At 49.3% G+C, this 24,832-nt stretch overlaps 8 protein-coding genes across 8 annotated transcripts; 3 read left to right on the top strand and 5 right to left on the bottom strand.

Annotated features, from left to right (window-relative positions):
* Window positions 1-2,038: 2,038 nt before the first annotated feature.
* Window positions 2,039-4,249, bottom strand: N7482_007060 (uncharacterized protein; the record flags this gene model as incomplete). Its single annotated transcript, XM_056689185.1, is given in 4 exon segments — window positions 2,039-2,534; window positions 2,599-3,183; window positions 3,195-3,900; window positions 3,955-4,249. The coding sequence occupies 4 exon segments, from the start codon at window positions 4,247-4,249 to the stop codon at window positions 2,039-2,041; spliced, it is 2,082 nt and encodes a 693-aa protein (XP_056541614.1).
* A 996-nt stretch (window positions 4,250-5,245) lies between these two features.
* On the bottom strand, window positions 5,246-10,509 carry N7482_007059 (polyketide synthase type 1; the record flags this gene model as incomplete). The annotated part of the gene is made up of 3 exons (XM_056689184.1): window positions 5,246-8,544; window positions 8,618-9,028; window positions 9,093-10,509. 3 exons carry the CDS (start codon window positions 10,507-10,509, stop codon window positions 5,246-5,248), a joined length of 5,127 nt encoding a protein of 1,708 aa, XP_056541613.1.
* A 929-nt stretch (window positions 10,510-11,438) lies between these two features.
* On the top strand, window positions 11,439-13,193 carry N7482_007058 (Major facilitator superfamily domain general substrate transporter; the record flags this gene model as incomplete). The annotated part of the gene is made up of 3 exons (XM_056689183.1): window positions 11,439-12,262; window positions 12,325-12,806; window positions 12,874-13,193. 3 exons carry the CDS (start codon window positions 11,439-11,441, stop codon window positions 13,191-13,193), a joined length of 1,626 nt encoding a protein of 541 aa, XP_056541612.1.
* Window positions 13,194-13,875: 682 nt separating this feature from the next.
* Window positions 13,876-16,218, bottom strand: N7482_007057 (aminotransferase class 3; the record flags this gene model as incomplete). The annotated part of the gene is given in 4 exon segments (XM_056689182.1): window positions 13,876-14,382; window positions 14,394-14,800; window positions 14,875-15,939; window positions 16,002-16,218. The coding sequence occupies 4 exon segments, from the start codon at window positions 16,216-16,218 to the stop codon at window positions 13,876-13,878; spliced, it is 2,196 nt and encodes a 731-aa protein (XP_056541611.1).
* An 836-nt stretch (window positions 16,219-17,054) lies between these two features.
* Window positions 17,055-19,273, top strand: N7482_007056 (aminotransferase class 3; the record flags this gene model as incomplete). Its single annotated transcript, XM_056689181.1, has 3 exons — window positions 17,055-17,478; window positions 17,568-18,260; window positions 18,333-19,273. The coding sequence occupies 3 exons, from the start codon at window positions 17,055-17,057 to the stop codon at window positions 19,271-19,273; spliced, it is 2,058 nt and encodes a 685-aa protein (XP_056541610.1).
* A 196-nt stretch (window positions 19,274-19,469) lies between these two features.
* Window positions 19,470-20,471, bottom strand: N7482_007055 (basic-Leucine zipper transcription factor; the record flags this gene model as incomplete). Its single annotated transcript, XM_056689180.1, has 3 exons — window positions 19,470-19,631; window positions 19,688-20,289; window positions 20,339-20,471. The coding sequence occupies 3 exons, from the start codon at window positions 20,469-20,471 to the stop codon at window positions 19,470-19,472; spliced, it is 897 nt and encodes a 298-aa protein (XP_056541609.1).
* Window positions 20,472-22,728: 2,257 nt separating this feature from the next.
* Window positions 22,729-23,823, top strand: N7482_007054 (purine and uridine phosphorylase; the record flags this gene model as incomplete). The annotated part of the gene is made up of 1 exon (XM_056689179.1): window positions 22,729-23,823. One exon carries the CDS (start codon window positions 22,729-22,731, stop codon window positions 23,821-23,823), a length of 1,095 nt encoding a protein of 364 aa, XP_056541608.1.
* Window positions 23,824-23,929: 106 nt separating this feature from the next.
* On the bottom strand, window positions 23,930-24,598 carry N7482_007053 (uncharacterized protein; the record flags this gene model as incomplete). The annotated part of the gene is made up of 1 exon (XM_056689178.1): window positions 23,930-24,598. One exon carries the CDS (start codon window positions 24,596-24,598, stop codon window positions 23,930-23,932), a length of 669 nt encoding a protein of 222 aa, XP_056541607.1.
* Window positions 24,599-24,832: the final 234 nt, after the last annotated feature.

The following is a 24,832-nucleotide window of genomic DNA, read 5'->3' as shown; positions in this document are numbered from 1 at the left end:
TATAGTTATCCACCGTGTTAAGTTTCCACATCCATAAGTTCATTTCATGGAACTTCCAGCCCTGTGACCCTCTTACCTACCTACTACCTTCCCCTAGTTTTAAATGTCCATAAAATAGTCACCTTAACAATATAACAGATTGTTCATTTCAACCTGGCGAATATCTGTATCAGTACTTTCTCACATTTTCAAGTGATTTGAGCTATCCAACTCTTTAATTTTCAACGTTCATCAAGTAGGACAGTTTGCGCGAGTGGTCAAAGGCGCTCGACTCGGAATTAAGTCTATTCATGAGCGGCGTCATGGAATACGCCAGCCGTCGTTTTCTGTGACATTTAACCTTAACGCAAATTTTCACTCCAAACGTACGACTTGTACCAGTCTACCAAGCTAGGTATATAGGTAAATTAACACTTTACTTTGTGGTAATAGTGTCCTCGGCGGTGCGGTATTATGTAGCTCATAATTTGTAGTTACTCCAAGAATATAGTCTCAAAGGAATAGTATTTCAACCAGTTAGACGGTTTGGCCGAGTGGTCTAAGGCGCTTGACTAGAAATCAAGTCCGTTCGCGGGCGGCGGTTCGAATCCGCCAGCCGTCGATTTTTGCTGCTCCTTCAAAATTCCAACTCAACTTACGTGACACCATCCTCAACGTAGTCACCGAAAGGCTAAGAAAGGCTAAGAAGCTAACGCTTGTTTGTAGATGGCTTAGTCAACAAATTGTCTCCAACTCACTATAACGTAACCCACGGCCGGTCGAGCCACCCCAAAATACCATACAAAATGCGATTTTTCAGGTTATAATATATCAACAACAAGAAGACGATTTTGCTTAATTTTTAGTATAGTATGATCTCCTAGCATTAGAAATAGTATAGTGTCGCTAATATATTCACAAAATGATTATTTACTAAGTACTATTACCAAAAATACGCTCCAATCGAGCGATAAAGATATATATGTCTACTTTGTGATACCCTAAAATATTTCTCGAGCTAATAAAAATACCTGGTATGATACCTTAAGTCTATATAATTAGCCTTAAGCGTTGAAATATGATGTTGGAAATATTGCATTTAGTATAGTGTTTTGGGGTGGCCCGACCGGGGAACGTTACTGGTTTAGCTTTGGCCTTAATTGGTGCTTTATCTCGAGTAAGGCTTTATCCATTACATCGTCTTATGTAATATCTAAGACGGTTTGGCCGAGTGGTCTAAGGCGCTTGACTAGAAATCAAGTCCGTTCGCGGGCGGCGGTTCAAATCCGCCAGCCGTCGTTTTTTACTTCGTGATGAAAAATACATTTTTATTCCCTAACGGGTTACTGCTATAACATCGTATTCGTCCGATATCTAGCGTCCCTGATAGTTAGCCATAGATGGGTTGACCTTCTACCCGGGCAGCAAGTTTGTGGCAAGCAAACATTTTAATCAAAAGTGTTTCACCGAAAACAGACATGTCAATCAATACCTGGTTTTACAACAACCCAAATCACATATGCCACTAATGATCAATATCGGAAGTTGGACAGAGCATACGTGGACGACCCACATGGAAGATCCTACCTGGACCTTTAGCCCAGTAGTCTAAGGAGGCTTTCATACTCCCTCTTAGGTATGCCAAAAGTGGGTAAAAGTATACGAATGATCACCAATGAAACTGGGATTTCAAATGCTCTCGAAGCTATAATTCATTGGACAGACTAAAATATGTCTTAAACTTGTCTTCGCCTCCAAGTCTGCTGTAAGTCTGATGCGACAATCGTTGGCGGCGCACAGAAGTAGATTTTACCCAACAGGCCCATTGATTTGAAAATCCAGATCGTTTACTACTGATAATCTGTTCTTGCATAATCAGAAATTATTTCAGATTCTACGATAGACTGTCAATTATAGGTAGACAAAGGGCTACTACCCATTATGAGACACCCGACAACACCTCAGATCAGGGGCGGTAGGGGTGATTGATATATCATAATAAAAATGGTTTCCATAAATCAAAGAAGCCCATCCTTCCTGAACCCCTCTACATTTCCTGCTAAGATGGGATCTTTCTTTTTAGAAACTCCACAAAGCTATTCATCATAAGGGTCTTCAAGGCATTCCGCCCCTTCCATGGCTTAACTTGACCCGGCACTGTCGGTCCCGTATATACCTTCATTGAATGTTCTCGCGCCTGCAGCCAGAGATTCTCAAGTCCCACAGACTGCAGCATTAGCATAGGATAGAGCTCGCTCCAGACCAGGTCACCCAAGATGCGCATCAAACCCGGGTATTTCAAGTCATCATCCTGGGGGTCTTCGGTGGCCATGCCGTCTGCACTTCCGTTTGCAATGGCACTATCATCGAAGTCTGCATCGACAGCCAGGACATGGCCATGAACGTCCCCTTTGAGGAAGTCTTTGTCATTTGTGAAGGAGGCGTGGAACTTTTCATCGATATATGAGTTTGCGCTCATGTGATCGATAAGAAGGAAAACAGATGGTGCTAATTTATGGTTCCACTCGTCCGAGGACCGGATTTGTTGGTAGTGTCTATGGGCAGCATTAGTCTCTTGCTCATGTGAATCTTGGGATGGAAAGATTAGCGCCGTCGAACCTCTTTGCTGCTGTTACGGGTTTAGTTGTGTCGAGGCCTAGTTCCTTGCAGTCAAACCAATGCAGTTTGAGCAAGGGTTTGAGCTCATCAGCGCGCTGGACGTCATCACCCCATGCCGACAAGTGAGCTTCCAAGTCCCGCTGTAGGCGTTCCCACTGCTCATCAGAGAACTTAAGCGCTGCGCGGTAGATTGCTAATCCGAAGCCATAATTGTGTCTGTCCTGCGGGTGCATGCTCAAGCTCGCCTCCTGCGCCCGAAGGAGTTGCTGGACCCAGGGCTGTACGGGTGGCTGCGGCGATGGCGCCTGGCCGCGTATCTTTACACGCAGTTCGTCCTGTACTACTGTGCTAATAGAAAGGCGTTCGCGGCTGGCCGCGTCACTCTGCGTCGCGCTTGGACCTTGAACCTTCGCAGCTTCGTTCTGAGCCTCGATGCATTTTGCGAGTCGGGGAAACAGGAGCTTGGAAAACTCATAGTCCTTGTCTTGGTTCTTTAGGTCAGGATTGTGTAGCCCAGCGATGATCTCGGAGGGCAAATTGTAGCCGTTGTACCCATCCATGGACATCCAAATATTGAAATCTGCCCTTGAAATGACGGCAATGAGGTCGCTCCACCGCTGCGAGAGAATGTCCATTGGGCTTCTGCATTTTCAGCCGAATTCGCGCTGAAGCCGTCCAATGTCCGTTCACGTAATTCGGCAACGCGGGCCAGGACCCAGGAATGGGCGGTGCTGGTCATGACTTTGTACCGTGCGCGAATGAATTGTTCCCAAAGAGCACTAAGGTTGAGGTCGGGAGAAAGGCCGCCTTGGGCCTTGCGCCGCGCATTCAAGGCATCCTGCATTTCTCCAAAGTCACCCGATATTTTGTTGAAGGTGTCGCACATATTAGTCCGGATCTGAGGAATATTTAGGTACTCGAAGACGGCAATGACGGAGGTCAGGTATTCGAGGGCGATCGTGAAATGGGCCGGGTTGTTGAGATCTTTTTCATGCCACCGCGATGCGGGCACGGGGGCAAGGCCTCCCCAGAGGCGACTTTTGAGAAAGTGAATATTCGACCCGACATGACACAGCCCGCTCAAATCCTCTGGGCCAGTGATCCGCTCCATCGCCTTCTGCACAGTTGAGAGAGCGGCCTTGTTGAACGGCGCAGGCGCCCACTGTGAACTCGGGGCCATGAACAGTGGGAATTCATCTGGATTGAGTAAAGCTAAATCGGTCTTTTTTCCGTTTGGTAGAATACCATGCGTTATGAACTCCATAAAATGTAAGATAGCTTGCAGTTCAATCAAGGTGTCCACTGATTTGGTTAGCGAGGTGACAGTAACGCAGTGACAAGTAGGACCGTACCAACTGTTACGTCCTGACTCATCCAATGTTTCTCCGTGATGCTCGATCCTTTGTAAGCGGTAACATCCTGAATGGAAGCATTTGGTTTGACCGATGAGCCGGAATCTGTATGGGAATATTCGCGCGATACTGGCCTGTATTACGCGGCAGGTCCAGGGTGCGAGGTTCCAGGGATTGCGATGTGCCACCAAGCCAGCACGGGCACTGGTGGTCGCAATGCGAGGTATCGCGCAGGAAGATAATCCAGCGAAAACACGGCGGTTGACCTGTGGCAGGCTTCGGGAAAGCCTGGCCGCCATGCTGCGTTGGATGGATGTGATCAGCAGGCCTGCAGATGGATGACGATCTCAGCAGATGAGCTCAGGAGCTCGGGAGTTAGGGATAGTAATTTCTGGGGCCTCTTTAATTGTCGTTTCAGCCGCAACAGAAATAGAAGACTGAATTAGGAGCTAGCCTATCAAAGTTAGCCAATCTTTTCGGAAGATTGCCGGATCTTCCACTCTATTTGGAAGCTCTGCTCTGAACATTCTACGAGATTTTATGTATGGTGGAGGATGGAGTACAGTGATTCATAATGACTTATCTGGCGATACAGCAATTGATATGATGTAAATAAGGAGGGGTTGGTACATTATACAGGAATTTAAACGAATTGGGCCGTTTAAAGATATACTGGGGAACAATTCGGGTGTGAGAAACCGTTAGCAACTCCATTAAGTAAAATTTTGACAAAAGCTAATCCATAAGAGTATCTATAATTATGTTTTTGAGTTTGGATTTTAAAGGAGGAGTAAAAATCGACGGCTGGCGGATTCGAACCGCCGCCCGCGAACGGACTTGATTTCTAGTCAAGCGCCTTAGACCACTCGGCCAAACCGTCTGTGTTATGGGAAATTGAAAATTAAAGGGCTACGATTCAGTGCTGCACAGGAAGTATGATTGAACAGTATCATCAGAGAACACAGTCAGCGTTTATTACGGATTTTGGCAGTAAACTCAAGATGAAGGAAATTCCGTTTGTTAGGATTTATGAGCTTTTTAGTAGGGCGCCCCTGTAGTTCTTATCCTCATTTTGACATATGCCCCATAAGTTACCATTCACTGAATAATATCGCAAATATCTTAGTTTTCACACATCCATCCTTTTTCTGTTTATGACGGTGACCTACCTAGAGATTCTAGTTGAGCCAGTTATTTACTTTCCGAATAAGCAAGTTCTAACCTTTAATATGTCACATGGTATGGTCATGTAAGCTATAAAAGAGGACAGGGGTCCTCACTACAATATATATACTTCACAAAACTATCTGACCAAACAAGTAATCAATCAAAGACTGCACGGTTGATGTGGCCTCATTGAAGATCAGATCAATGGGTAACTGGACAGCAACTAGTTGGGCGAGTCGACCACGAAGCATGGTCCCCATATATGAATCACAGCCAAGGCCCACGAAAGAGGTGCTCCACGCCGATGGCGACAACGAATGGCGATCGGGATAGCCAAGTGTAACGGATACCTCATCTTGCACCATTTCCACAAGCATGGCACGGCGCTTTTCAGCGGGGACTTGACTGAGCTGGTCCTCCCAGCCCATCCCCACACTCACCTCGGTGGCAGGTGTTTCCGGACGAGACGAACTGGATTCTGGCTCAGACAATTCGAGAGGAGCACACTTGGGTGACGCGGAAGGTACGGAAGATGCAGGAGATGCGGGCGGGGCGGGCTTCGAGGATTGATGTTCAGATCCTAAGGTGCTTATAGGTGCAGGCGAAGGGGCCTTGAGCCAGTACGTACGTCGCTGGAAGGGGTAGACGGGCAAATCGGTTTTACGCGCGCCACTTCCGTCGAAGACGGGTTTCCATTCCTGTCCAGATGTCCCTGCAGAAGGCTGAATTCCGCGGACCCACAGCTGACCGAGGGACTTGAGTAAGACGTCGACCTCATTTTGCTTGCTTCTCGATGTAGCAATTGCATCTGGAACATAGCTCGAAAGTGGAGCCGACGGGCCAATCTCGACAAATGTAGTGACACTTGCGTCGGCGGAGAGGGTGCGAAGAGCATCTGCAAAGCGGACGGGAGAAATGATGTGCTGAATCCAGTGCTCAGCGGTCAACTCTCTGGCTTCTACCAGCTTACCCGTCAATGTGGAGACCAGTGGGATCTTGGGGCTACCGCTGTTTGGCAAGGGGGAGATATGAGAGATGGCCGCACGCAGAGAATCCAGGGTCGGCGCCATCATAGGCGAGTGGAAGGCATGGCTCACTCGAAGCTGAGTGGTAGATCGTCCCTGCGCAGCGAAGAGGCCCTTGACGAAAAGAGCTGACTCGGCGGGGCCAGAGACCACAACAGAGTCGGGTGTGTTGATAGCAGCAACCGTGGTAGCCTCCAGATTCATATAGCGGATCACCCCATTCACTTCCTTCTCAGTAGCTGAGATGCTAACCATCGCTCCCCCTTCGGGCAATCCTGCCATCAAAGAGCCTCGCGCAGTGACCAACGTGGCAGCATCGGCGAGTGAGAGATAGCCAGCAGCGTGGGCCGCAGCTATCTCGCCGAGAGAATGACCTGCGACGTAGTCAGGTCGAATACCGAACGATTCCAGCAAGCGATACATGGCGACTTCAAAGGAAAAAACCGCAGCTTGCGCGAAATCAGCACGATCCAAAAGGCACATGCCGTTGCTCGGGTTGGCCTCAAAAGAAGAGTCGATAACCTCTGATAATGGGCGATCCAGCCGCTGGTCTAATTCTTTGCAAACTTCACGGAATGCTGCGTCAAACTGAGGAAAGCGAGCACACAGCTTCTGACCCATACCGATTCGCTGGCTTCCCTGCCCAGAGAAGAGGAAGGCGAGTCGAGATTGGGACTGGGAACGCCCGGACTTACTAGCCTTGGCCATCCCGGTGGAAACGCTCAGATGCGGCCGGCCCTCCGCAAGAGCCATTAATGCTTCGTGCAACTCCTCATCAGATGTAGCTGTCACAGCGGCCCTGTGTGAGAGGGGCGAGCGGGTAACAGCAAGGGAGAAGGCGACATCAAGCGCGTCCTTGGTATGACACAAAGTCGCCATGCTGCGAGCACGTGTCTGCAACGCCTTTCCATCCGCCCCGGACAGGAGCCAAGGATACACATTTGCAGACTGTACCCTGACACAATCCTCTTGATCCTGCTTGTTGAAACCGGCATGTTCCAAAATGACATGTGCGTTCGTGCCGCTGATACCAAAGGAAGAGACAGCGGCCCGGCGTGGACGGTCATCAGGAGTCGATGGCCACTTTTTAGCTTTGGTAAGTAGTTCAACTGCACCGCTTGTCCAGTCGACATGAGGAGTTGGTTGAGAGACATTCAGGGACGCAGGTGCGATACCATGCTCCATAGACTTGACCATCTTAATCACACTGGCAATACCTGCTGCTGCCTGCGTATGACCAATATTGGACTTCACGGAGCCCACCAGCAGTGGTGTGGATCTGGCCTTGTCTCCATAGACTTCAAGTACAGCTCGCATTTCAATTGGGTCCCCGAGCATGGTCGCAGTCCCGTGGCCATCAAGGACATCCACGTCCGCAGGTGAAAGTGCGGCACGTCGAAGTGTCTGTTTGATAACCTCTTGCTGAGCTTGGCCGCTTGGGACTGTGAGACCGAATGAGCTGCCGTCTGAGTTAACAGCGGAACCACGGATGATGCTGTGCACAGTGTGTCCATTGCGTCGTGCATCTGATAGTCGTTCCAGAAGGACCAGACCCACACCCTCAGACCATCCAGTACCGTTTGCATCAGCTGAGTATGGCCGACAGCGACCATCCGTTGACAGACCCCGCTGTCTACTGAAAGCAATGAACTGGCGAGGTGTAGACATGATAGTTGCGCCTCCTGCTATGGCTAGAGTGCTCTCTCCTGTCTGTAAAGAAGCGACAGCCAGATGGATTGCGCTCAGCGACGAAGAACATGCCGCATCGATGGCCATGGATGGGCCCTTAAAATCAAAAGTATACGAGATACGACCGGCTGCAACACTGGGAGATGAGCCGATATCAAGGTGGGCTTCGTATTCATGCCCTTCTCCTTTTCCATGATTAAAACGACTGGCATAGTCGGCGTAAATCATACCAATAAAGACACTAGTTGAGGTACCGCGAAGGGAGGATGGGGCAATTCCAGCCCGTTCGATAAGTGAGTATGTAGTCTCGAGGAGGAGCCTCTGTTGCGGATCAGTTGCAAGGGCTTCACGAGGTGACATTCCAAAGAATTCCGCATCAAAGTCGGCCATGTCATGAAGAAAGCCACCACGGCGCGCGACACAGGTCCCAGCCTTATCAGGATCTGGGTTGTACAATGCATCGATATCCCAGTCTCGGTTGGTAGGGAAGTCAGATGTTAAATCGAGACCATCAGATACAGCACACCATAGGTCATCAGCAGACGAGATACCCCCAGGGTAACGGCAATCCATGGAAACAATGGCAATTGGATCCCGACCATCAGCTTCATTTGGTGCTTGTGGCACAGCTGCGTCATCCTGTTGTTGAGTCCCAAAGAGTCTATCATAGAAGTATTGGCTTGCCGCAGCCGGAGTAGGATTGTCGAACGCAACTTTGAAGATCGAATTAGCATTGCTGTTTGGGTTTCTCTCAGTGAAGAACGGGCGGGGTATTCAAGTGCTCACAGGTTATGGGTAAATCCAACCCGGTAAGAGACGCAAGTCGATCCCGGAGAACCACACTTTTCATTGAATTCAAGCCAAGACTCATGAAAGATTCTTCAGGGTCTATATTATCAAGCCCGATACCACTGCCGCAGACAGCAATGCATTCTGCTAACACAAGGGGTCCAATTGTATCTCTGCCCAGGAAGGGCGTAGCGAGCAGACGACAAGCCCCATCAGTGTTCAATAAATCCAGCGCAGCGATGCGCTTAGGCTTCCCTGATGCTGTGACGGGGATAGCTTCGATAGTGTAGAATGAGACGGGCACTTTATAATCTGGCAAAACGGCACGGCATGTCTTAAGCAGCTTCGTCATATCTAATTCGACGTGAGGCTCGGCCACTATGAAGGCAGCAGGCACTTCTCCAAGTACTTTCTCAATGTGAGTGATACGGCACACCCCAAGATAATTTATGGAGAGCCATGAGATACTTACCATCATGTGGGAGCCCAGTAACGACAACATCAGCAACTCCAGCAGCCGCGCGGACGGCCCGCTCCACCTCGCCTGGATGGATGTTCTCACCCCCACGGATTATCAGTTCCTTGAGTCGTCCAGTAACGGTCAAAATCCTCTGTCCTGCATCTGGCCCAGTCTCCGTTAGACACCCAAGGTCACCGGTGCGATACCAGCCATCTTCTATTTTGGATAAAGGGAATTTGCTGTCATTGTATCCGAGCATGAAGCTTGGGGTACGGACGCAAATCTCACCCTCACCTCCGTCCACAACCTCAGCTGATACCTGCCCATCTCTGCTCAAACCTCGGACTTGGACATCAATGCCCTTGACGACCGGTCCGCAAAATTCTTCGGGATATCTATCTCCTGGACCGGTTGTGGCGATGAGACCACACTCAGTGCATCCGTAGTGGTTGATCAAAGGGACTCCGAGAAACTTCTCGACCTGGGTACTGAGTCCCGCGGGTGCCGCTGCCCCAGCATTGACGCATGCTCGAGGCTTGATGAAAGCTAAAGCTTCCTGGGCGGAATGCTGTGTGAGCTCGCGGAATGAGGTAGGTGCGCCTGCAATGATGGTTGTCTCTGGGCGCAGTCGCAGACTGTCAAGCAGAGATTCATCACCGATCAAATGGGTGCTCGCGCCGACAGCCAGCGTACCAATGATACATAAGGACTGACCAAAGGCGTGGAATAGAGGTAGCGGCCAGAATATCTTGTCGGTAGACGCAAGTCCAAGTGAAGGGATATAACTATTCACGGCGGACCACATCCACGCACGTTGGCAGGACAAGACACCCTTGGGATAGCCGGTGGTACCTGTGGTGTAATGTAACCAAGCCGGCTCATCCAAGCTCAAGTCGTCCAGTGGCTTCTGTTGCTCTGAAGCAGGGTTCAAAGTATGCGTGAACCAGTTCTCGTACCGTTCAGCAGTGAGCCCTTCCACCTCCACGCTCTCTCTCGGATCTGCCAAGCCAGGCTCTTTGTTGACCACGACAACAGTGGTTTTCGTGTTGATCTTTGTCTTCCCAGAGGATATCGCAGCACAAACCCTGTTAAAACGGTGACTGTCCGTAATGACAACATGGGCCTCGCTGTTTTCCAAAATCCTGGCTAGTTCTGCCTGGGATGCGCGCGGATCCAGAGGGACGCCGACCGCAGCAGCACGTGTGATGGCGAAAATGCTTTCGATCGCTTCAATGCAGCTCCCAAGGACGACGGCCACTCGACTTCCCCGAGTGACCCCCGCACCCACCAGGTTGACTGCTATTTGGCCCGTTCGGGTGGCAAGTTCAGTGTAGGTGACATTGTGACCTGCGGAAGAAAAGGCTATCTGTTGCCCCCGAGTCTCCGCATGTTTTTTGAGAAGGTCGGCCACTGAGTAGATCTGAGCCATGCTTGGCTAGATGGAGATTGTAGCGACTGGAAACTGGAATGTCTTTTCTTGTTGTTTGTATCCAAGAGTAGAGACTGGGTAGCACAGGATATTTTGGCTTTTATAGCACCTAGTGAGACCTGAACATATTGATAATTGCCCGCCTGTGCCAGATAGAATGAAAGGGTCTGTTGAAAATAATCAGCATAATATTAAAACGGACATTAACTATGCCCTCCTATTATGGAAACTTGATGGTGATAAGTGATGTTGTGCACTAAGCAAAGAGGCTCACGTTACCCTGACTGTCGCATCCCCTCGCATTCCCTGATTCGAGATGAGCCATTACCAGCATGGAGGATCCACTGTTGGACATGTGTGCTCAGCTCAGTCATTCTATTCCCAGTCAGAAATCCCGAGTTGACTAATTCCCCGAGGACAGGATTCGTGTCGGGGCTGGCGGGATGAGTCCACTGATTAGCGTGATGATCTGCACATGGTCATGGTGGGTTTTGATTGGGCTTACTAATAAGTAGTTCATTTGATCTTTATTTTTGGTCATATTGATTCGATTTGATTTGATTTGACGTTGTTTTTCCGTGATAAGATAAGAGCATCCCTTTGTGATAAGCCCACCCGGTCCATGTATTAGAACTCATCAAGAACTTGCGAGATACGCTGGCTCCGCCCCTTTCTTAGAAGGATGAGGGCGCAGACAGGGGCTTGCAGGGATGTTGCATATCACTAGGACAAAAAGGTACTCCCGCTTATTAAGAGGATGCGCGAGTCCAAGAACGTACCTGGGTGTGTGTGATTTGGTGTTCTCCTTTGTCTCAAATTCTTTCCGTGCTATTTGGAGGGCTGGGTGACCTGGCTGTTGTTCTCACCGGATCCCTTGAACTGTTTCTTTCATATCCTTCACACCGTGAGAAAAAGCAGCTTCCGCCACCATGACAACCGTGACGACAGTGACCACAGCAGCGCCGGCGTTGGCGGAGCCGTACGACGAAAGACGCGACAAGGAAGTTGTGGAAACGGAAAGAGAGTCGCCAAAGCTAGATGGGAGCGTTCTACCTGAGGAGTCGTTGGAGAAGGATGGCAAGTCGGCCTTGGAGTCGTTCGGGATTATCACCATAATAACTGGTGTCACTTTTATCAGTGTCTCGGGAACTGGAATTCTGACCACCGCACTTCCTCGCATCTCAACCGACATCAACCTCGACCGCGATCTGATCTTCTGGCCGGCATCGGTATATGCTTTATCTGCAGGATGCACCTTGCTAGCTTTCGGCGCCGTTGCGGATGTGGTCGGCTCTAAGAGAATGTGGCTGGTCGGGAGCGGCTTCTCGTGTCCTCTGATCCTTGCATGTGGACTTGCCCGCACTGGTAACCAATTCATCATTTTCCGTGCTCTGCTAGGACTCTTTGTGGCTATGTGTCTCCCGACATCCATGTCGCTGGTGACTGCGTCCTTTCCACCTGGACCCAAGAGGAATATTGCCTTTGCAGCAGCAGGGATGGGACAGCCACTAGGCTATGCGTTAGGACTCATTCTTGGTGGTGTTTTCACCAACACCATCGGCTGGCGATGGGGGTTTTATATCACCGCCATTATCGATGCCGTATTGTTTGTCGGGTCCATCTTGATCCTTCCATCGGACGCGGATTCGATGAAGCTATGCCGGGCTACATGGCATAAGCTTGCTTACAATATTGATTGGATTGGCGTGGCAATTCTCGCCCTGGCATTTGGACTCCTATCCTATGTACTTGCGTGAGTCATTCTTGATCTTTATTATTTCATTCCTTACCCAGATGTTGCTGACTTTTCTATAGGATGATCACATATACCTACAAAAACATGTCTGAGCCCCAATACATCGTGCTGCTCATTATCTCTCTATTACTCCTCCCTGTCTTCTCGCTTTGGGAGAAATGGCAGGTAAAGCACAACAGGCCAGCCTTGATTCCAAACACTTTATGGCGAAATCTGCCGTTTCTTTTCATCTGCGTGGCCATGTTCTTCACATGGGCCGGGTTCAACTCTTTCCAGTACATATCAACCCTGTTCTTTCAGGACGTCCAGGACATCTCGGCCCTCCAAGCTTCCATTCGCTTCTTGCCCATGGCTGTAGTTGGCGTGGCCACCAACATAGTCACTGCTCACCTGGTGTCAAAGGTGAATGTAAACCTGCTGCTGGGAGTGAGTGCACTGATGACCGCGATTTCCCCTATCTTAATGGCGGTCGCCTCCCCCAACTGGACATATTGGGCTGCAGCCTTTGTTGCTATGACATTAAGTCCAATCAACGGCGATGGTGAGTAACTTCCTCAACTTGTGTATCTGATAAGAACGATGCAAATGCTGACTTATCGTTTGCCTAGTGCTATGGACTGTGTCTAGTCTAATCATTTCTCGGGCATTCCCTGATGACTCAATGGCTCTGGCTGGGAGTGTCTTCAATACCATCTCCCAGCTGGGTAACTCTGTTGGACTGGCTGTCACTGCGGTCATAGCCGCTTCCGTCACCGCCCACGATGATGGCTCGGCAAACGATACAAGGACATCTTCTCAAACGGGCGGTCAGCTCCTAGAGGGATATCGTGCTGCGTATTGGACTATATTTGCTGGCATGGTAGTTGTCTTCCTAGTGAGCTCTCTGGGGCTTCGTCATGTGGGAAAAGTTGGTAACAAGCAAGACTAAGAACTTGTAATGGTCCAAGGAGATGGCAACTGATACAAGTGCTTTTCCTTTTCCTTGGAAGCGGGGAATCTCTCCCATTATCTCTTCGAATCGGTCTTTATTTGTTATTGATACTATCGATGTAGAGCTTTTGGAACGGGACATGGATATAAAGCTCGAATTATTGTACCCATTGCCTCAGGAAACAAATTTAACTGGATTATTAGTCGTCCGGTCGGTGGTTGAAGGTACTGGTCACGCCCATTTTCTCATTAAATATGCTCTATAATTCAAAATGGCAGCTTGACTGTTCGTAGTATTCTAACGTTCATTTGATGCTGTTATGGCTAGGTAGTTCAAGGCGGTAGCTCGCTCGGTTGACGTTTCCTATTAGATGCCGTCTATTTTAGTCAAATACCTTCTGATGTTCTAATAAATAAAATTCAAGGGCATCTTACGAGGTACCCTAAGGCTGGTCTAGTCTGTTCAAGAAAGGAAATTTCTATTTGCCACGCAGACAGCAAAAGGGCTCACTAGTCTCACATAAATCGTCCAGCATGAACATCAGTCTCATGTGGACTATACCCTTGGTTATACGCTGTTGCATCTTGACGAGTTAAAGAGGACCGCTAACATGTATCCTCCAATGATAAATCTATCTCTCTGTTAAACGTGATTGCATCTTCTTCCAGTAAAAACTGCGTTATTTTGCAACAAATATGGCCCCAAGGAAGTCTTTCAGTTGAGCCTCAATGACCTGAGGATCCAGAGGCATGACAGATCCGACAATTCCATCCGGTCGGACAACAGCCACAGCTCCCATATTGGGATCGATGCCGTAAGTGTTATACCCGGTATCGGAAAGAGCGTAGGTAGTCATCTCAGCATCACGCTTCGTACAATTGGGAAGCAGCTCCCACAGATCATATTCCGAGATTGCGAAGAGCCGCTCTGACGGTCCAGTAGGCGCGTAAACCATCCCAGGCGTGACCACAGAGGCGTTGAGCAGGGTGATGGAGAATTGGGGAATGAGTTGTTCGAGAACAATTTGAATAGCATTGGCAGAGTCACTAACCGGGCTAAGAATATCGCGCCCGCAAAATATGACCGCCTTAAAGCTACCAGCATCGGGAGCCAAGCTGTCATGAATGTCCCATTGACAACCATCTGCAAGACGCAGCATGCGGGTGTTTAAGAGCCGCTTGCCTGGCTTGATCATACCGCTGTTGGGATGAACCCCCCGTCGTTTTCGACCGTGCCAAAGATGAATTTTGATGTGTTGTCAGCGGAAGTCTGCGCTGGGTTGACCACCACGACAGACTCGGCATACTCAATTCCACAGCCGCTAGTGAACCCCGAGATCTCCTGGTAAAGCTTGGTGCATTCTTCTAGGTAGCCGGGTTGCTTCATTCTCTCGCTATCCGCCCATTGTATGTTGTACCACCGACGATCAAGCTCAATCAGTTGCTGAGCGATGCGCCGACGCTCTGAGACATAGCTTTGGAGCAAGCTGGTAGAGTCGGCAGCAGTTCCACATACGGCATGCTGGAGCTTCCAGGCCAAATTGAATGAGTCCGCCATGCTGACATTCATGCCCTGGCCGAGTTTGGGGCTGTGTGTGTGGCATGCTGCTCGAAAAAAGATTAGTCGCCGATCAGTTTCCCGAAGTTCGCTCAATATAATATTTGAGATCCAGACTTACCATCTCCTACTAAGAACACTCTAGGAACACCATTGGAGTCCGTCTTTGCGAAATCAGACGCGACACGTTGCCCAATTGCGTACGCAGTGGACCAGTCGGTCTCCGTGCCTTTTTTGAGCGTCATTTGGAAAGGAGCAAAGATTTCTGCTAGGCGTTGATAAATACAATCATCCTTGATGTTTGACTTTCTATTCTGGTTGACAATGAGAATGCTTGTAGCTTCTGGATGGCCTGTTACATGGGTCATATTTGTTGATTGTTGGCTTTTCAACTCAATGTCATTCATATCCACGTAGAATCGGGTAAGCCATTCGCCATCAGCATTCTTCTCTCGTGGAATAATCATCGCCATACCAGAGCTATTCTGCACTGTCGTGAGCCTCCTAATGTCAGGAAAATTCGTGTCGGCGACAAAGTCAATGACGCCCCAGACATGATCAGTGGAGTCACCTTCCATGAGGATATCGAAGTTTTTCCGGATCGTGGAGTGGGCGCCGTCTGCACCGACAAGATATTTGCACCTGATCTCTCTGGTGGTTGTTTTGGTTCCTGAACTGTCTCGGATAGTGACCAGCACCGGGTGACTTGGAACCGTCTCATCTATACGCGATTCGATAACATGGGGCCCACGCCAAAGTGCTTCCGGAGCGTTCCTTTTGAGGTCTTCCTCCAGGATCCGCTCAATCTGACCCTGAGGAATACTTATGAGCTGCTTCATCCGCGCGTTAGGTGCAGTGGCGAGCTTTTGCCGCATAACACGTTCCATCCTGGCGGGTTCGGAAGCGGGCGCGGAAGGAGATTCGGATTCCTGGCAGGAGGAGGGAGGAACCTCTGCCCAACGGGCTCTCTCGCCAACCTCAGTAGATACTTTCATGAGCTCTTCGTAAAGACCCAGGACTTTGAACACCTCCAAAGAGCGAGCATGAAGTCCATCTGCGTGTCCCGCGGGTCGTACATGTAACCGGGGGTCGATGCATAAGAGAGAGGATTTTTCGGTGAGGCCGTTGCGTGCCAGAAGGGAGGTGAGGAAGAGGCCAGCAGGCCCGGCCTTTTGATCATGGTCACCTCGCTTATTCAATCAAACTTGGTGGGAGTAAAGCTTACTCCAGCGACCACTACATCATAACACTCTTGTTGGTGAAAGCCTTCCACCGCGGGAGCCGGCTGCTCCATAGAGCCTGAGAATGGTGGAATTGTAGACAGTCCTTCAGGTGACGGGGTGTCATCAGGGATATCCTCAATGTCCTGAATATTCAGAGTAACCTTCCCTGAATCAACTTCAGAGACCCAAGTCGCCGCAGACGCCAGCGACTTGATATGCAGATATGTGTGCTCATCGGTCATTTTTTCCGGCGATACTCAATAGATAGGGCTTCAAGAAGAAAGAATTTGAGAGAGCAATGGGACAAATAAAATCTATCTCCGGGGCTCATTGCCATGATTAAGAGATATCCAAAGATGGAACCTTGGAAGGCGTCGGGGGCTCTCTTCCGAGAGAAGAAAGAACCTACTACTAAGAACTACATGCACGTATTTTGTTTTATTTGATTTATTACTGTGATCCGTCGTGTTACTAATACCTGATGTAACGTTTTAGTCGAATTACTCATATTGAATGGCCAGGACCATAAGTCGGCTTACCCCCTCTAGCTAGTGTCTTGTTCCCACGTGAGCCTTGACTTGACTTTACATTCGCTCCTGAAGCACTAACTACAATGAATTCATGACTAATTTTGAGATTATCTCATCCCCGCCTCTCTTCAATGCTGGGATGGCACTTCAGGATGTCAACACTTCCATCCATATTACGTCTAACAGTACAGAGCGGTAGATCGTGGACGAATTAGAGCAAGACCCACGTCATTTTCTAACCCAAGGTTTATCACTGGAATGAGAAATTACCGTCTATTTTCGGATCCGCTTGCAATATACTATGGTTCACTTAGGTGTGTATTCTAGAACTGTCACTATTTCGCACTAATATGACACCCATCCTTACCGAACGGAACATGACATGGTATGGTCGTGTAAGCTGTAAATAGAGATCCCACTACACTATAAACTGTAGTCGCCCTGCTATTTAAGAGCTGAGGTATGGACCTCCCAAGCCGAAGTGCTCTCTAAGCTCTCAGTCCAAATTTTCTTTGTTTCTTTGTTTCTCTTAAAAACAAGCAAGCAACATGGCTCCTTCTGCAGTTCCTACTGAAGACCCCTCTTTGTCGCCTTATTCAAATGGTGATTGCCCCAAAATCAAGTTTGAAGTTGCAGCCATCGAGAAGAATGGACTACCCTTGAATCCCACCGATGAGACCACTTTCCTCTTCCATAGGTCCTTCGAGCACCCGCTTAAATTAATGGAACGCTCCGATGGCCATATGATTACTATGGGTGATGGCCATCAAATTCTCGATGCATGTGGTGGGGCTGCAGTTGCTTGTATTGGACAGGGCAACGAGGAGGTGATTGCTGCCGCAGTGGCGCAAATGCGCCAAATCACATACGCCCATCCATTATCCTACACAACGACCGCTGCCGAGGGTCTTGCAAAATGTTTCCTCGGTGGAAACCCGTGGGGCTTGCAGAAAATGTTTATTGTGGGCAGTGGTAAGTTGGCAAAGATGCTTGTCTTGTGCCCAAAACGACACCAAATCGGGAGGAAAGAAGATTTCTGACGATTCGATCCTGTCTTTTAGGTAGCGAGGCCAATGATGTAGCCATGAAGTTGGCTAGACACCATTTTGTCGAGAAAGGCGAGCCCGAGCGCGTCAATTTCGTTGCCAGGGCACAGTCGTTTCACGGCAATACTATTGGATCTCTGTCCCTTGGCTCTCATGTGGCTCGTCGCCGACCTTACCTTCCCATCATCTTGGGAGACCGAGTCAGCCATGTCAGCCCCGCTTATACATACCAATATATGGCGCCTGGTGAGACGGAAGCAGGGTTTGTTGCTCGCCTTGCCAGCGAGCTTGAGGATGAGTTCCTGCGACTCGGTCCACACACCGTGGTGGCATTTGTTGCAGAGACCGTCGTCGGGGCGACAAGTGGCTGCGTTACTGCCCCGGCCGGCTACTTCATCGCTGTCAAGGCCGTCTGCGATAAGTACGGGATTCTCCTCATTCTCGACGAAATAATGTGTGGAGCTGGCCGTACGGGTACCCCGTTTGCGTTTGAGCAGGAAGGGGTGATTCCTGATATCGTGACCCTCGGAAAGGGTCTGGGTGGTGGATACGCCCCCATCGCTGCCATTATTGCCCACAAGCGTGTGTGTGATGGATTCCGTGGCGGTCCTTCCAAAGCCTTCAATCACGGGCAAACATACCAGGCACACCCCCTATCGTGCGCCGTCGCCACCTCTGTTCAAACTATCATTCAACGAGATAACCTTGGTAAGTTCATCCCCGATCTCTTATGCCTCGCCTGTATGGATTAAATTAAATCACTGACATGGATCGTTCAAGTTGACCGCTGTGCACATCTTGGTAAGCTGTTAGGTGCTACGCTTAAAGAACAGTTCGCCGACTGCCAGTACGTTGGAGAGGTTCGTGGCCGCGGATTGTTCTGGGCTCTTGAGTTTGTCCAGTCGCGCCAGACGAAGAAGCCATTTGCGGCATCAGTCAGATTTGCAAGCAAGGTGCATATGGAGAGCTTTCGACGCGGAGTCTCACTTTATCCAGGCTCAGGCTCTGTGGATGGCGAGGTCGGTGACCATTTGATGTTTGCACCGGCATACACTAGCAGTGAGGAAGAGATTCAGCACATCGTTCAAACCGCCCGGGATGCATATGACCAGGTAGTCTCCCAGTTGAGCCTTCCCACGAAACCTAGTGCACTTATTCAACAATATGATGATGGGAGCTCTTCAAACCTGCGGCCATTGAAGCGATACATTACAACCCATGACGAGAACGGCAAAGCTGTTTTCTATGAGGGAAAGGTTGAGGACATCATACCAATTATTCCGCCGGGTAATATCGAGAGGGCGGGATTGCACGTTCACTATCACACGCAAGGCTTTCCGGTTGATCTGAGCGAAGACAAGGACCTGAAGCGCTACTTTGAATCACCTCAAAATATTCCCCTGGCCAATGAAGGTGGTTCAGTATGCCGAATTGTGGATCTGGGACCGGGTCAAAGCTCACCGATGCACCGAACGATCAGTCTCGATTATGGCGTTGTTCTGGCTGGCGAAGTAGACCTTGTCCTGGAGGATTGGGATGGCCCAACAAAACGATTGAATGTTGGAGATGTCAGCATTCAGCGTGGCACAATTCATGGCTGGAAAAATCCTAGCAAGGATCAATGGTCACGAATGCTTTACGTCCTGCTCCCATCTGAGAAGCTGAAAATTAACGATACTGAGCTGGACGTGGAACTTGATGGTTTGGTCCTGCCGGAATGATTGATTGTTAAACTTTGGAGATCAATTTCATATATAAGGCTTTGCAGTTGTATAAGGGCTTGGTTGACCAGTCGAGATGTGAGAGAGACATGTTGGGGAAGTGTTGCGTGGCAGGCTATGAGATGAACACCGCTGTTGACTTCGCATTCTTAGATAATTCTCAGCGGATCCACCCCTTTTTTTCGTCAATCTGAGTTCACAAGCAAGAGATTATAACTCGAATCAGCTGCTCCCTTGGAATATGACCTGCCAAATTTAACAGCAGCATGACTGCCAGGGCAATGTTCGAGCGATCCTTTGGCCGCAAGGTCGGGTTCGCAGAGGCCAAGCCCACGATAAATGCCCAGAACTTGGGATGCTGGGATTTTGCATTAACGCTTTGTTTTGCAATTTGGATAGATTCCATACACTTACCTCATTGGTCACAATTCTCTTCATGTCAATGACACGCTGGGGTGTGATATCCGTGGGTCCACTGTGCGAATCGACCATAAGAGGTCCCAGCTTACATACAAGTGCACTATGAGCATTGCAGCTCTCCGTTATGAGGATCGACTCGGAAATCTTGGTGATTTCTTCGTTAAAGCCTTCTCGCTCCCTGACGGCCCATTGAGTGGAGGATCGGAATATTTCCCAGAGGACTCGAGATAGCCGCCGTTCGCGACTCAATGATTGTTCAATATACAGTGGTGACGACTCGGGAAAGGTCGAGCTGTAGTAGGCTGTCACCAAGGAATCAAAGTTCTCAAATCCAGCATCCTCCACGCGCTCCAGAAGAGAATCGAGACGCTCATCCATGGAATCCCGGTGTCCCGGAAGTGAAGGATTGAACGCCCCGCTATCTGTGATATGCGAATTTGCGGGTGTGGTTTTCTGGGCTTCAGAGTCCGTTATGGACTCATAGAGCATCCCCTCGTGATTAGACCTCCAGGAGCCAAAATCTATGGGTTCATTGAACTTCGGGATTATCAGTGGCTGATAACCCGACGCCGCATCTTGGACCATCTCAGAAAGTGCTAGGATGAGATTAGTATGGTCAACAACAGCACAAAGGATAGGAAATACCTCTTGTCATTCCGTTTCTTGCGTCGTGTTGTTGAACAAATTCCGGTCCATCCTGTTGAAGATCGTTCAGTTTGTTGGAGAACTGGGCGTGAAGCTCGAATAGATCCCGAATGATAATTTCTTGGGATGACATTCTTGCTCGTGATGGACAATCTAATGAAAATATATGAGCACAACTTGTTTCGTACCCAGGTGTTGGGGTAAACCTACTCATGGGAGTTTGTTGAAGGCCAACAGTTCCTTCGTCGCTCAAGATTTCATCTGACGTCTGGCCAGTTGGAGATTGTAATCTAAATGGCTGCGTAGGCGCTTCCGTATGGGCTTGTGAAATTCGATTGAGCTTGAAGGGGAAATAGTCTTGGTCAGCAGTATGTGAAGCTTGTACAGACTCGCTAGCCAAATGACTGTCGGTCGTGCTCGGCTGTGAATTTGCTTTCTCCTCGTGTATGGCTAATTTTGCTTGGAGCTCTTCAAGACGTGCCTTCATGCGATGCCCTTGGATTAATCATTAACAAGGTTAATACCAACATGCAGGAAAACGAACGATAGCTCCTCTGGGCAATTCGGTTCTGCACCCTTTTCCTTTCTCTGGGGCTGGTGGCTTTTGTCCAATCGTCGCATGGAGATAATTCGCTCACATTTGGCAGGGTATACGATGACTGAACATCTGAAGAGGTGCTGGAATCGAGCTCAAGGGACATGGGATGTAAGGAGAGAGAGATAAGGGGGAGACACACAAATTTTTAAAAAGTTCCAAGTGAAATTGTACTAGGACAGCTAATTTAGTTTTATCATGGACTCGTTTTGACTGAGAATTCTCCAGCCTGGCCCAAAATCAGCCTAAGATCAGGAGCCTGCGGCTTAGGTCCTTCTTGCTTTGAACTTTTGAACTTGCATGGTTCAATAGAAAACTGGGGAGCTGCAGCTAAAAGATGATGTAACCTCCAGGATCGACGCTAATGCGCTGCTGTGCCCATTTCACCCCCTCCTGGGGCCTCCGACTTCGAATCAAAGTTGCTGGTGAGTGATCTTCGTGGGATCGGCTGCCTTTGGCTGCATGTTTGTTATCTCGGTGTGCTATTGTACATGGCCCCCCCCTTGTCCCTCTTTTCCTCAGCAGAGAATTACGCGTCAGCTCCACGGGTCCCAGGCCCTCGTAAAATCTCTGACAAACATATTTTTCAATTACGCTATCAGATGGGTCTTCTTTTTATGTGCTGTATAGCTTCTGTGGATAGCTTTCTGATCGTTTCAACCGTCAAATTATATGTTTGATTGGCGAGGCTGCTAGTGGGCAGATCACGATACCTCAGATATAGGTAATCACCATACACTAACACGTATATACAGTACTTCGTGCCAATGTCCACGATACAAGCTTCAATAATTTCTTTTTTAAGGCAACCCAACGCAGCCAGTCGGCAGGTGCGCTCGGCAGGTGTGCTGTCGAGTAATGCGGGTCGGCACCTGCCCGGCCCCTTACTTTGCCACCCTCGGTGTTGAGCGCCTGTCCTATCATGCAGTTGCCCATTTGTATTGTGAGATTTTGTGTATATGCCACCCTTCGTGGTTAAGAGGGGTTTGTTTGCTTCGAACCATGAATGGCATCATTTAGCACATCTCGATACCGAGTGGCGGCAGTGGGTCTATCAGCTGGCGGGGTGACGATAGGTAACGATAAGTTAACATAGAGTACTTATTAACTTAAGCGCTATCCATTATTTAACTGCTTATTTTCGACGTGGACAAGCTGTGAAAATAGTGATCCTATTGGTCTAAGGCATTTAGTGCAACAACACATTCATAAGAAGATTTTAGTGAAGGAACTCAGCAAAAAAAGTCATTCTTTTCCTGTTATTGACATGTTTACTTAAATTGCTAGGCTTTCCAGGAACCCTACGCAGAGCCACTTTTGCATTTTTTGCATTTGAAATGTCAAGAGGATGACACGTCCTCCTCACAATCATATTTCACAACAACACGCGATTCTAATCCCCAAAACTGCTAATTATCCTTACTTCGAGGAGATAATAACACTACGCTAGGTAGTATGTTGAAGGGGAAACCCCAGCAAAGCAAAGCGAAGACAATTCGCTGTAGGGAACCAGTCACGAAGCTTGGTGTGAGGTCCGTACAGTTCACGGCTCCGGACTCTTGATATACAAGGTACAGCTTAGACCAACTTCAGGTTGTTAGAAGACAAAGCTGCGAGTATGCATAGGTTATGGGCTAGGCCTATTTCAGAATTGCTGATTTTCTATTCGCGAAGTGGCCGCGAGCTCATCTCCCCGCAGACGACGACAACCGGAAAATACTCCTGTGTAGATAACATATTCACCACCCACTTCCAAGTATTTTAATTGCAGGCACGGAAGAAATTATATCAGACCATGGCCTCAACCCCAATCTTCACCCCCGACGACTACACAATAGCCCTCATCTGCCCCATGCCACTCGAACAAGCCCCCGTCGAAGCAATGCTCGACGAAATTCACCCAGACCTCCCCGTGACCACCCTCGACAAGAACAGTTACACTTTCGGCCGCATTACCAACCATAACGTTGTAATCGCCGGGATGCCAAAGATCGGAAACAGCAGCGCAGCATCCGTCGCGACGCAGGTTCTAAACGACTTCCGACGCCTCCGTTTCAGCCTCCTCATCGGCATCGGCGGCGGGATTCCCAATCTTTCCCACGGTGTTGACATCAGACTTGGTGATGTGGTTGTTAGTAAGCCCCAGGGCATCTTTGGGGGCGTTGTGCAGTTTCGGCAGGGGAAGGTTCTCTCGCGTGGGAGATTCGAGCGCACGGGTGCGTTAAGGTCTCCACCGGATATACTTTTGGCTACAATGGGGAGGATGGAAGCACTACATCGGAGGGTGGATAGTGCGATACCGAGGCTCCTGGGGCATATGGTGCAGCGGTTTCCGAAGATGGTGGCGGGTGGTTATGTTTACCAGGGTGTTGAGAATGATCAGCTCTTCCGGGCGGAATACGAACACGCTGAGTGGCGCAGAAATTGCGAAGGATGCGACCTAGAAGCGGTTATTAGGCGTGGGGACCGGATACATTCCAACCCCGTCATTCATTACGGGACAATTGGATCTTCGGACGTTGTTGTCAAGGATGGCCAGCTGAGGGATATGTTGAGGGATGATCTGGGGATTTACTGTGTGGAGATGGAGGCCGCCGGATTACTGGATTCTTTTCCCTGCCTGGTCATTCGAGGCATTTGCGATTATGCGGATTCGCATAAGAATGATAGATGGCAGCCTTATGCGGCGGCGGCGGCTGCTGCATATGCGAAGGAGCTGTTGTCTTATGTCCCTGTTTTGAATGACCCGCAACACGACCGACCGCAGCGCGGCCATACGGTGCTAAGTGTGAGGAGTGTACGGAATCTTGTGAATGGGAGTGTGGCTGGAGATGTTGTTGGGGGAGATAAGGTCACTGGGGATAAAGTGTGGCAGGAATGGAGGAACTAGATATCAGGATTGTGTGATGTATCAATGACTGACATACAAAGATTTAATGTTAACTTCCTTAGAATACCGATAAATCCTGAATCTAACCGGATTTCGTCAAAAAGACTTATACACCATTTATGCTGGTCGCCTGCTTCGAGGGGAGCAGTGGTCTAGACTGCAGCCGCTGCACCGCTTGGGACGAGCTCACATCGATGACGGTTTCAAGATCCGCCTGAAGCTGTCGACTTACAGCTTGCTGACAGCTAATAAACACGACCCTCATTGTTGTGGAGATGTGACGTTGCCGCAGCTCATCAAATAGGCTAGCGAGTCTCTTTGTCCATCTATACTTCTGCGCCTCGTCGGCAAAAGCCGTAGTATCAAAGAGCAAGTACACTTCCTTATTCCCTCGCAAGACAGATCCCAACAGACTGAACCAGTCTTCGGCGCTCGAGGCATCCTGAATCCTCTGGGCAGTAAGCGAGGCGCCGCGTTCATTCAGGACACCCGGACTTTGCTGGAGGACTTGATACACAACCTGTTTCAGGGCATGCGCCGTATCAAATGAATCCGACTTATTTCCCTTGCACTGGAGGACCCAGGCAGCAACTCTCTTCTCCTTTTGAAGCAGTTCGATCATATCTGCGGCAAAGTCTCGGAGCATGTGGCGAGTACGGAAGGAGCCTTTCACCAGGAGCTGCGAGGATCCAGGTTTCGCCGCCCAGTCCTGAAGTTGTCGAGAATTCCGCAACAGGCACAAGTCACGTTCCTTCCGCCGGCGAATGTTTCGCATCAAGCTGTAGTATCGGAGACTTTCCTGTGGATCGACCAGGCTGGTCGCATTGAGTGGAAGCAGACCGGACAGATTGACGTCAGGGTGCTCTTTGCTCGTTTCGAATGTACCGGTGTAACGTAATGTGTGGATCTCTGGGTGATGGGTTTAAATGAGTCTCAATCCTCGCCTGAGGATCAGTTGAATTACTGCCACCCACCTTCGAGGGCGTGTATGGTTTGCGGTAGACCCACG

The sequence above is a fragment of the Penicillium canariense genome (assembly GCF_028826845.1).
Source record: "Penicillium canariense strain IBT 26290 chromosome Unknown utg000004l_segment0_segment0, whole genome shotgun sequence".
Taxonomy (NCBI): domain Eukaryota; kingdom Fungi; phylum Ascomycota; class Eurotiomycetes; order Eurotiales; family Aspergillaceae; genus Penicillium; species Penicillium canariense.
The sequence above is the reverse complement of the archived record's forward strand: the minus strand, read 5'-3'. Positions and strand labels throughout refer to the sequence as shown.